At 42.5% G+C, this 12,842-nt stretch overlaps 1 protein-coding gene across 1 annotated transcript in view; it reads left to right on the top strand.

Moving 5' to 3' along the window:
• PPM1H (protein phosphatase, Mg2+/Mn2+ dependent 1H) overlaps positions 1 to 12,842 on the top strand; it is a 301,104-nt gene that overhangs the window by 105,083 nt on the left and 183,179 nt on the right. The window contains exon 2 of the mRNA XM_049782757.1: positions 197 to 362. Within this exon, the coding sequence (XP_049638714.1) occupies positions 197 to 362 (166 nt within the window). The remainder of the gene's footprint in view (positions 1 to 196; positions 363 to 12,842) is intronic.

Genomic DNA, 12,842 nt, shown 5'->3' with positions numbered 1-12,842 from the left:
AAACACAAAATAAATAAAAAATTAAATTAAAAAATTTTAATACAAAGTTATACATGAGTATACCCAGAATTATGGAACAAGACCACGAGATCCTTTGCAATAAGGTGGGCTTGAATATCCTTGATTGACCCTCGACACTCAGCCCTGAGCTTCCTGAAGTCATTCCCTAACTGACCTGTCCTGGCTTCTTCTCCAGGGTTATCAATGCTGGGAAGAGCACACATAACGAAGACCAAGCCAGCTGTGAGGTGCTCACTGTGAAGAAGAAGGCAGGGGGTGTCACCTCAACCCCGAACAGAAACTCTTCTAAAAGGCGATCTTCCCTTCCCAACGGAGAAGGGCTGCAATTGAAAGAGAACTCGGTAAGCCTCTCTGTACTCTCAATAAGGGGAAGAACACTGGTGAAGGGAAGTGTTCTTTTTTTATAACTAAAGAGGTCCCCAAAGAGGGTAAGATGCAAGTCTGTACTCAGTGGGTCACTACTCGTAGTGAAAGGGGACATATGTATGAAGAGCTGGTTACTTTTTTTAAAATGTCTGCATCACATAGAGGCTTTGTTGCAATGATTAATGTATATGTAATGTTTGGTGGATTTACTAAATATTACTTTTTAGTTTGGGGGATATCCTCAGCAGTGCTTGGGGTGTACTTGTGGTTCTGTGCTTGGGTATCTCTCCTGCTGGTACTTGGTACCAATGCATCCGACCTGCTATGGACCTGGGTTTGATTCCTGGCATCCCATATAGTCCCCCAAGCCTGCCAAGAGCGATTTCTGAGCGCAGAGCCAGAAGTAACCCCTGAGTGGTGCCAGGTGTGGGCCTGCCCCACCCCCCAAAAAGAAAGAAAAGGCTGTTTGTAAGTATGAAATCTGAGGTGAGGCCAGAGCAATAACACTTGCCTTGCACATGGCCAATCCAGGTTCGACTCCCAGCATCCCATATGGTTCCCTGAGCCTTCCAGGAGTGATGGCTGCATGCAGAGCTAGTAAACCCTGAGCACCACCAATGTAACCCAAAATCCAAAAACTTAAAAAAAAAAAAAGAAAGAAAGAAAATATGAGCTCTAATAGTCCATAGAATATACTAAGCCACTGTCTTAATTAGTAATTGTTTAATAGATATTGCAAGATACCTGTTAAGGTATTAATGTATTAAACTCAGTTCTTGTTGGTGTCTCTGGATAGTGCCCACTGAATATTATATGTTTATTCTAGATCACATGGATCTAGAGCCTTAGTACATGGGTAGGGTGTTCTCATTGCATATGTTCAACACAGGGTTGATGTCCAACACCCTATATGGTCACCCAAGCCATCCGGAATTGATCCCTGCATGCAGAGTGGACATCACAGACTGTAGCTCCAAATGAACAATAACAATAAAATTAGAGATCACATAATTTATAGTATATCCCTGCTTGAAAGAATGCTGTTGAGGACTGACAAGAGGGCCTCAAAGTTTGAGTTAATAGTGACCATTAAATAATATGGAGACCAGTTTTTTGGGTTTTTTGTTTTTGTTTTTTTTTTTAGTTTTTGGGTCATACCTGGCAGTGCTCAGGGGTTACTCCTGGCTCCACTCTCAGAAATTGCTCCTGGCAGGCACAGGGGACCATATGGGATGCCAGGATTTGAACCAATGACCTTCTGCATGAAAGGCAAACACCTTACCTCCATGCTATCTCTCCGGCCCCTGGAGACCAGTTTTTGCCCTTTTCCAAGATATATTTCCCTGTCCTATGTGATTTCTGGGGAAAAATGTCAGTGCTGACATTTGGCCGAAGGCCATTAGCAGTGGTAATTTTTTCCCTGTTGATAAGTGGATCATGGCCAGGAGCCTGATGCCTTGAAACCAGTGCATGAACTCTTCAGTTATGGCCTCCACTGCCTTTGCTCCAGAAGGCACCAGAGGTACTGAGCAGATGCATCCCTGCTGTCTGTTTTGGCTTTAATCATAGCAACGTCACCTATTTCTACATATTTCTGTCAGGAAAGAAGGTCTCCCAGCAAGTCTCATCCAGCTGGGTCAGCAGTTCAACATGAGGCCCCTAGAATGCAGGGCTATTGGCCCATGCATGCACAGGTGCCACAAAAGCCACACTGGGACCAAGTGTCTGACCAAGGGTCAGACCAAGATTGGGTGCATGAAAGGGGGGGAACGTACCTTAACCCCTGTATTGTCTTTCCAGCTGCAGCTTCACTTTTTTGGGGGGTGCAAACCTGGTTGTGCTCAGAACTTACTCCTGGCTCTTCTCAGGGATCACGCCTAGTAGGCTCAGATTGATCCTGATGCCATGGATCAAAGCTTGGTCAAATTTACTTTACCCATTGTACTATCTCAAAAATTTTTTATGGAGTCAGAGGAACAGCATAGCAGGCATAGCATGCATCAACCTTAGTTTGATCCTCTAGCACCTTGAATGATCCCTCAATACCACCAGGAATGATCCATGAACACAGAGCCAGGAGTATCCCCTAAGCACAGTGGGATATCCCCTCGCCAAAATAAATCCTAGGGCTCAGTGTGCAAGGAATCATGGTTGATTACTTCCTGTATATCCAAAGCACTGGCAGATATAGCCCTGGCAACCCCTAACATCACTAGGCCTGAGCAGCATTGTATTGCCAGGCTGAGTGTTGAACTGTCCAGCCTGTTTGGTCAGATGCCATTTTGACTGTCCTTTGAGCACTACCTGAAAGGCCCCCCAGATCCCACTACCCTTTCTCTTACTCCCGTTCCCTCCTTCTTTCTCCTCTTCTCTTCTCACTTCTCCTTCTCTCCCCTCCTCTCCTCTCCTCTCCTCTCTACTCCTCTCTTATCCTCTCCCCTCCCCTCCATCCCTCACTCCATTATATTATACCTAGATGTCTCTGACCCCCCTATAGTGTTGATTTCTTTTTATTGTCTTGAGGCTTCGCCAGTGGTGTTAGGGCCACCTGGGTTGTACATTTGGCCAGGAACCCAGCATAGGGTCTTGCACACAACAGGCATATGCATCAGCTTTTGGAAGTATCTCCCCTGTCCATTGGTTTCTTTTGTTCTGTTCACTATCAATTTTATAGCCTTATGTCATTGCAGTTTCATTTCTATTGGTTTTATATGTTCAACTTACTATTTGGGTTTTAAGTCAGAGATACGAATTTTTTTAAATATTGAAGATTATAACATAAAGATTCATTCTGAGTCTTTTTATGCATTCAATTTATTAGCATGAAATACATCTACATTATTGAATAGCCACAACATTCAACCCCAGAAGGCATGTGGGATTGAGGGTCTTGGGCTGTCTCAGAAGAGAATCTGTGCCTGGGAAGTGAACTAGAAAGCCATAACTTGGGGCTGGTGTAAGTGGCTTTTGCCAGATGTTGGCCCTGGAGTGGTGTTCTTTGAATGTGAACCATTGAAGCTGGGAGAGATTTAAATGAATGGGCAAGCAGAGATAGTGGCTTGAGTTTAGAGTATTCTTCCCAGCTGGAAGTTTCGTTAGGAAATTAGTTTAAGAGTTTGTAGCTCAGCGCCTGATCTTGGAAGCATTAAATTTCAGGATCTGAAAACCTATTTAGTATTGAAGCCATAGGTGTGATTTAGAACACAGAAAAGGTGAAAAATTAAGAGATGAGGATGTAGACCAAAACACGCTGGTAATGGGTGCCAAAAGTACCAAGAAAGAAGTAACCTGTCAAGAGAGTCAAAAAAGGTAGGGCTGCAAATGAGCTCATGCTGTTTTATAAGCAAGAATTGGGACAGTAGGTTAAAAATATCATTTTTTCATTTATAAACAAAGTTGCCAGACATGACCATGACAAAATGATGCCGCCTCCAGATTTATATGTGATTAAATTCTCCCACCAACCTTGGCCTCTTTATGCCCAATAAACTTCATCAAAATTTTGTTCTTTTTGGGGGGCGGGGGTGGGTTAGCAGTGCTCAGGGATTATTCCTGACTCTGCACTCAGAAATTGCTACTGACAGGCACGGGGGGAGGGGGGGGCGCGTGAATATGGGATGGCAGGATTCGAATCACTGTTCATCCTGGGTCAACTGCCTGGAAGGCAAACGCCCCGCTGCTATGTTATCTCTCTTGGCCCAAACTTCATCAAAATTTTAAAAATACATTTTCATAAAACTTCTTTCATGTCTTATCGCCTTTATTAAAGACTGAAGAAAACCTAAAATTTCCTATAAAGTTACAGGGGCTGCAGTGTTAGTACAGCTGGTAAGATACTTGCCTTGTACGTAGCCAACCCAGATTTTATCCCTGGAACCCTGAACTTCGCCAGGAATGATCCTTGAGCTTAGAGTCAGGAGTAAGCTTGATCACAGCCAAGTGTGGCTTACAAACCAAAACATATGGCCAGAGAAATAGTACAGCTGGTAGGGTGCTTGCTTTGCACACAGCCATCCTGGGTTCAATCCCCGACATCCCTAAACCTGCCAGAAGTGATCCTTGAGCTCAGACGGAGGAGTAAGTTCTGAGCACCTTTAGCTGTGTTTCAAAAATAAAAAAAAAAAGTAAATGAATAATAAAATGGCATACTTACAATGTAAAAAAGAAATCAAGAGGCCCTCCTCCTTCCCTGCCATTACCGTGATGACTGGGAGACCGTGATGCCTCCTTTTTCATTGAGGAACTCACATACTGTAGCCGTGGTGTTTCTCCGTATTCACACACTTGGCTGGAAAGAAACATAAGGCCAGAAGAGGGCCACTGTGGAAACAAGATTGAGAAATGCTACAATGGGAAGGGGCTCCCAGGAAGGAAGGTGGGATCGCAGCACAGGTGACTGATGCACCAGTTCTGCAGTGAAGAAATAGATGTTCTCTGGCCCTGTGCAAGGTTCTTAACATTACTGGATCTCTGATGATTTATTTGGGGCATATGATGGGTGGATGGGAGAAAAGGGAACACCAAATGCTAGCAGTTTTTAAAAGACACTTTTATGAAAGTACTGCAGGTAAGAGGCTCTGAGTTTGCTGAGTGCATCAGGCCTCCATATCCTCCTGCCTGCCTCCCTCTAGAAGCTTTTTAATGAACCAGGTCAGGATGGTGGGAATTGATCCCACCTTTTTTCCTTCGATTTGAGGAATTTTAGAGAGTTCTTATTCATCACACTCATTGCTATTCACAGGTGAAAGCAGAAATTTTCCAAGAGCTTTTGGTCTTGTCAGGTCCTAGTTACTTTGGTGTTCTTAGAAGAATAAGAAGAACAGATACAAGTTACTTCGCTGAAAAAGGAGAAAAATGAGTTTTATTTTTCTTTTTGGTTTTTGGGACACATCAGTGATGCTCAGAGGCTGTTCCTAGTTCTGTGCCATCCTGACTTGATGGCATCTTCTAATTTTAGTCTGGGGAAGAAGGTCCTATCCTAGGAGACAAAGGCATTATGGCATGAACCAGAACATATTTTCTCCCACATCTGACTTCCTGTTTGGAACAGATTGCTTTTGGCCTATGACTAGAATTATGGACACATGCTTTCCAAGTCTATTTCCGGAGGACCACCTCTTCTGTGGTTCAATTTAGTCAAAACACATCCAAGTGTATGATTCCAGTATCTGTGCGTTCAGGGTTTAATTACAGTAGCAGAAGATGGTTGTATCCACAGTGTGGCCAAGTTCAGCAGGGGAGAGGAAAGCTGATTATGTCTCTCAGCAGAGAGGATGGCATCCAGGGGTGTCATGGCAAACAGGACCAACAGGACCAAATAGGGGCAGGGAGAAGAAAGATGAAATGGAAAGACTTATTTCAGTTCTCTAAACTCAAGGCTTGCCTGTTTTTTACTCCAGTGTTTTTCACTTGGTTCATTTTTTGATAAGGAGGACTCTTCACCACAACCAGAACTTTGCTTGGGAAGGTGCTTCTGCTTATAAGGGGCAGTGCTACTCTATGCCGTGATGTCAGCCATGACAGACAACACAAAATAAAATTGGCTTTTAGTATTTTTTTCTTGGTGTTTATTACTCCAGATATGCCTCTTAGTTCATGCTTCTGGTCTGTACATGTCAGGGAAGCATAACCTTTCTCTTTACCTACTAATCTTTTTTTTTTTTTTTTTTTTTTTTTGGTTTTTGGGCCACACTCGGCGTCGTTCAGAGGTTACTCCCGGCTGTCTGCTCAGAAATAGCTCCTGGCAGACACGGGGGACCATATGGGACACTGGGATTCGAACCAACCACCTTTGGTCCTGGATCGGCTGCTTGCAAGGCAAACGCTGCTGTGCTATCTCTTCGGGCCCGCCTACTAATCTTTGAAGTAAGGTTACAGTGGATTCCATAGATTCTTCCTCTCTTGGTTTCAGGAATTTTTATCTTTTGATTCTGCAACTCTTTGTCCTTGATTCAGAAGAGTCAAGGCTGAGTTTACTTAGAGTCTTACCTCCAGTGCCCTTTTAAGGACCTTGATTTACTCAGAAAACCCAAGTGTAGCTGCAATATATTTTGTAGCTTGAAAATGCACTAACACTTGATTCCACAGTAGATTTTGTCAACTGTGGCACAACTTCAGACTGGGGAAAAACTCAATGATGCTGAAATGGAAATTTCTTCCTTTTTCATTTGGAATCTCCCACCGCAGCTTTAGGTATGAAAATTGGTAAGGCAGATATGAGTTTCAGACTCTCTTCATTTAAAACTAAATAAATAATAAAATCTAAATGCTCATTATTCTCATGCCCAACACTGATCTCAAAGCTGACAATAATCATTCTTTTTACCTCATGGTACACACATGAATTAAAATATGTTATATTCTTTCTTTTATTTAACTGGTGAGGAGTTGGAGGCACAGAACTGCTTAACAAGTGAGGACCTTGGTTGGATTCAACCCAAGCAGTCTCAGAATCTGTCCCTGTAGCCATCAGGCTGCCTCTAGGCATCAGCAGTGGGGAAAGGTATCCAAAATTTTTGGAAAAATCAGAAATGAAATAGACCTAATGTGAATTTGATATGTATAATTCTAATATATTTTGATACTAAACATTATTTTTTGCCCATTATGCCCTATCTATTGTACTATCGCTCTGCCCCTACATTTTTTAACCATAAACTAATTTAGGGGTGAAAACTTTAATGCATAAATTAATAGTTTAAGAACAACCTTTAGGACTGGACAGATGGCCAACCGGGTTCAATCCCCATTACCCCATATGTTCCCCCAAGCCTGCCAAGAGTGACCTCTGAGCACTGCAGGGTGTATCCAAAAACCCAAAAATAAATGAATTTTTAAAAACTTTTTTTTAAATTTTTTTGGTTTGGGGGCCATACCCAGTGATGCTCAGTGGCTCAAATGACTGAAGTGCATGAAGCATTGATGGAGCCCCTCTGGCCCCCTGAGCAGCAGAAAGTTTGACCCCCCAAAACAAACAAACAAACAAAAAATTACCCAAGAGAAACAAACTAACTCATGCATACCACATCTTTTGTTCCATACTAATAATAGCAGTTTATATGAGTAAATCTTCATTTTTTCCATTTTTCCTGAGCAGAAAGCAAGATTTGCCTTTAAGTATATGAAGTCAAGGACTCTTGTCCACTGAGGAACAGGATATATGAATCATTTCATTAAAAGGAGAAGTACGCTGGTGGGAATGTCTTCTAGCCCAGCCCTTATGGAAAACAATATGGAGACTCCTCAAAAAACTGGAAATTGAGCTCCCATTTGATCCAGTTACCACTCCTAGGGACATACCCTAGGAACACAAAAAATCCAATACAAAAATCCCTTCCTCACACCTATCTTCATTGCAGCACTTTTTGCAATAACCAGACTCTGCAAACAACCAAGATGCCTTTTAACAGATGAATGGCTAAAGAAACTGTGGTACAGATACACAATGGAATATTATGCAGCTATCAGGAGAGATGAAGTCATGAAATTTTCTTATACAGGGATGCACATGGAATCTATTATGCTGAGTGAAATAAGTCAGAGGGAAAGAGAGAGAGAGAGAGAGAGAGAGAGAGAGAGAGAGAGAAAGAGAGAGAGAGAGAAATAGTCTCACTCATCTATGAGTTTTAAGAAAAATTAAAGACATTGAAATAATTCCCAGAGTTGAGGGTCAGAAGGACCGGTTCAAGATATGAAGCTCACCACAAAGAGTGGTGAGTGCAGTTAGAGAAATAACTACGCTGAGAACTATCATAACAAAGTCAGTGAATGAGGGATGTAGAAAGCCTGTCTCGAATACAGCCGGTGGGAGGGGAGGGAAGAGTTGAGGAATTGGTGATAGGAAGGTTGCACGGGTAATGGGAGGGGTGTTCTTGTTATGACTGAAACCCAACTACAATCTACAGTTATGCTTGTAATCACAGTGTTTAAATAAAGAAATTATTTGCACAGGACTTTAAGAACCAGCAATAGGTTTAGGGTCGATTTAGGGTGGACTTCTATTAAGATACCTATATATCTTGTCTCTTCTATCTCCCCTGGCCCAATTCTTGTTTGTTTGTTTGCTTGTTTTATGGGGGCCCACACCTGACAGTACTCAGGGATTACTCCTGACAGTGGTCTAGAGAAAATATGGGATGCCAAGCATTGAGCCTGGCTCATCTGGCTAGCACTCTGTCCACTGCTGTCCTGTTGCTCTGGCCCCTGGGTGATTTTTGTCCCCTTCACTGTATCTGTGTGGTCCCAGGATATCTGGGGTTTGGAAGTTCTGCAGCTGAAATGCCTTAAACAAATGCTCCTGTTTGGGAATTATCATCCTTTCTCTCCTAAAACCTTGAACTATTACAGAAATCAAGTCTTTGTGTAACTTCTGACTTGGGAAATCAGAGCTCCTCCACCCTGTTTCCCTTGAGAATTAAGCTCTCCCCTTTCTCTGTCAGGAAAGAAGAAGAGGAGGAGGCAAGTGCACGCTGCTCAGGTTGAGCCTTTGAAGGACTCACCATGAGTTTAACTCCACATTTTCGATATTCTTTTCATGTTGTCCCTCAGGTCCTTGCCCAGGAGTTCTCAATACCTGAATGGCTGGAGGAGGAGAAAGGGAGTTGAGCTCTGATGGAGTAAGGGCTTTTGTCTCCAGGAAAGACCCTGGAAGAGGATCTTTACAGTGCAGTCTTGGAATCTTAATTATGTTTGGGGACATAGGCATCCCCATTACATGTGTTAACTTATTTATTAACAGCTGTATTACTCCACATTCATATATATATTCTGCATTATATGTTGAGTAATAAAACTAAAATTTTCTTGGAAAGTTTAAAAATAAAGGCAACAAAGATTTTCCTGTAGAGACATCTGAGTCATACAGTACTTGCTATATGCCAGGCATTCTTCTCAGTGTGGTACATTCATACAGCAGTTCATTTTCTGCCTACCTTAAAGTAGGCTTTGTGTTTCCATTAGCTATTCTGTGAATGTGCACATTATCAATAACAGTCGCAAACAATTCTATATTCCTACTGTCTTCTTGAGTCAGTTACTGTCAGCTACAGTGATTATAGTTATTATTGAGTATAAGTAATAATAATAGATAAATTATAACAATAATTTGTCAATAATAGACAATAACAATATATTGTCATTCACTACTGAGAATGAGAATTTTTATATGGGGCATGTTCTTTTATTTGCTCATGTTTTTTAGCAGTTCCTTGATTATTTAAAAATATACAACTTGTGGGGTCAGAGTGATAGCACAGCAGTAAGCCTTGCATGTGGCTAACCTGGGACAGACTTGGGTTCAGTCCCCGACATCCCACATGGTCCCCTGAGCCTTCCAAAAGTTACCTCTGAACGAAGAGCCAGGAGTAACCCCTGAGTGGTACCAGGTGTGGCATAAAAAATACAACTTGTTGCTAACTTTGTGAGGAATAATACAGTTAAAAACCGTTATCTGGGGGCTGTAGAGATAGCATGGAGGTAGGCCATTTGCCTTGCATGCAAAAGGACGACGGTTCGAATCTCAGCATCCCATATGGTTCCCCGAGCCTACCAGGACCAATTTCTGAGCATCAAGCCAGGAGTAACCCCTGAGCGCTGCTGGGTGTGACCCCAAAAACAGTTATCTAAGGTCACTTAGCTGAGGACTCAGGGATCCAGTAATAACAAAGTTAATGGCTACAATTTTTTTCTTCTGGGTATAGTCAGGCTCTCCCACAGTGTGGATAAGGGCGGGTGACAGTCTTTGAACTCATGCAAGATAAGGTCTCTGAGGCTGAGCTGTATCCCTACCTGCTCTCCAAGGCCTAAAGTTAATTAATAGATTTTCAGCACCCAAGTTCCAGTCACTACCTTCACCACTAGAGTGTGCCTCTCTCCCTGTGTATAAAGAAAAGCTAGCAAACCTGAGCTCAATTTTAGGTGACAGAATATGAAAAAAAAAAACATGTTTTTTTTTTCCCTTTGTACAACTGACTATCAGCGATGGGTTGAAGTGGCATTCTGAGTTCAGAGTCTCACATATACAAGACAAGTGCTTTCCGGCAATGTGATCAATCATTGTAAACAGGCCTAGCCCTGCCATTTCTGGCAGGAGAGAGAAATGAGGAGGATTTGCCAGAACTGTGGGTATTCGAGAAGATAAGGCAGAATCTGGGTTTCTTGACGCTCAGACAAATGTATCATACCGCATTCCTCGGTTTTCTGTTTTCCTGCCTTACAGCGTTTTTCTCAGGCATCACAGGAAATGTCTGAGAATTTGTTTACCAGCTTGCTAGGAAAGATCCTGGAGCTTCATTTCCTCCAAACAGGTTCCCTAAGGCTCATTTTTTTTTTCTTGCAATTGAGATTAACATTGTTGTAGATGTTGATGTTTGTGGGTATTCCCTCCCCCAACTCATCTATCCCACTTGAATTCAGAACGGCCCACACCTGGAATGGGCAGGTAGAGGAGTCTGCAGGGGGGAGAGAGAGGGGATAAGAAGGAGAGTTAAGAGAGAGGAGTGTAGGAGAGCCATCATCATCAGAGATACAGCATCAGAAATTCAGTAACATCAAAGAAGCAGCAGCAGTAACATCACCAAAGGGAGCTGGTCAGCCTAGAAGCCAGTTAGGAAGCCTGGTAAAAGCAGCTGAAAGGGAGACAGAGGCCGAGAGAGCCCAGTAGGAGTAGAGAAGTAGCTGCTAGGAAAAGGCTTAGTATTAGAGGCCATGTGAGGAGGTGTACATGGCGGTAGGGACTGTGAAATAAAGCAGGCTGAGACATCTGACTGCTTTGTGAATCTCTCCGCCTTCACCCTGCAACCTTCAGACCCACCAGATCATAGGGGCTGTGGGAGCCGGGTTGAGCCCAGAAAGGCCTCACCATCCCCACACCAACAGTAGGACTCTTTAATTTATATTAAGGCAACAGATGCTTATAAAATTGAGAGTTTGAGACAATTGTACCACCCCACCCCCATTACCAGTCACCAGTGAGAGGTTTCACCCACCCCATCCCTCCTTCTCTCTGACCCTCTTCTGGAACCATCTTTCTGGCAGGACCTAAAACTCTTTGATTTGGTTTCTTCCCTTAGTTTATCTTTCAGCTGAGTGAAACCTCATGGTGTTCTGTCTTTCTCCATTTGACTTATTTCATTCAGCATAGAGAAGGGATCGGGTTAATCTTTTAACCCAGGGGCTCCTCGGATTTAAAGCACATAAAATGCAGCTCCTATTCCCATAAGGTTAAAATTCAAGCTGGAGAGATAGTATAGTGGGCAGAGAGCTTTTGCCTTGCACATGGCCAACTGGTTTTGTCCCTGGAATCCCATATGATTCCCTTAGCACAGAGCCAGGAATAACCTCTGAGTATCCCCAGGCATAACCCCAAACCAAAAAAAAAAATCAAAATATTGAAGCTCCTAATTTTTCCCAATCCCTAATTGTGCTATAATTATACCTGAGACTGGCGGAGCACAAATTGCTTATTTCCCATTATAACTCATTTCATGCCAGTGTTATATATTTTCATGTAAAGAAACAAGATAGTTAAAAAAAATTTTTTTTTGTTTGTAGATTTTTTGAGAAAGCAGAACGTAACACTGAGCCTACTTTAGAAAAAAATGCTGTAAGAGAAATCCTGAGTCTGAAACTCCTAGTTTGTCACTTGCCAACAATATTTTACTTTTATTTTGTACATGAAGTAATTTCGAATAAGGTGGAGAACTGGAGAGGTCGTATGGGGCAGGACACTTTGCATCGTATGTACCCACTCCAGTTTAATCGCCAGTACTGTGAATGGTTCCCTGGGCACTACCAGGTTCTCTCCAGAGCAGTGAGTCAGGAATAGTCCCTGAGCACCACTAGGTTTGCCTCTCCCAGCTGCCCAGAAAAGAATGCAACTGGAAAACTGCTTGGAAGTTTATCTTTTGAGACAATAAAGATAGCCAAATGAAATTGTATGGCAGATTAGGAACGGATATGGTATTGTTTTCATTAAAGTGGAATATTAATTTCAATCTGTTTATCTGGAGCAAAAACAAACATTTGATGACATTTGAAATTTTTGTTAGCAGCAATGCCAATCTATTTGTAGGGTTCAGTTTCTCTGATGTAGACCTCTGAGTCCATACTAGGATCCCTAAGACATTGCCTGATACTACTGGAGAGTTAAGTAGTAGCTTGGGGCCTCTCCCAGGAAAAGACTTGACTAATAGCAGTAACTTTGGACTGGTATGCAGACAGCTAGTACTAACAGTTACAACTTGTACTAACAGTTCTAGGTTTAAGCATTAGCAAAGTGCTGGAGACTGCACAGTAACAGAAGCCAGGGTGCTAAAAGCTGGGATGCCAGTCTCATGGCAGAGAAATTTAAAACATTCCTTCATTTGAAATTTGAAAATTTAGGTGAGAATCCCCCTCCTATGCCCTGACCAGGAGCAGTTCCTTTGATCTCTGTGCCTTGCTGAAACCATTTGTGA

This window comes from Suncus etruscus, chromosome 11 (assembly GCF_024139225.1).
Source record: "Suncus etruscus isolate mSunEtr1 chromosome 11, mSunEtr1.pri.cur, whole genome shotgun sequence".
NCBI classification, from domain to species: domain Eukaryota; kingdom Metazoa; phylum Chordata; class Mammalia; order Eulipotyphla; family Soricidae; genus Suncus; species Suncus etruscus.
The sequence above is the reverse complement of the archived record's forward strand: the minus strand, read 5'-3'. Positions and strand labels throughout refer to the sequence as shown.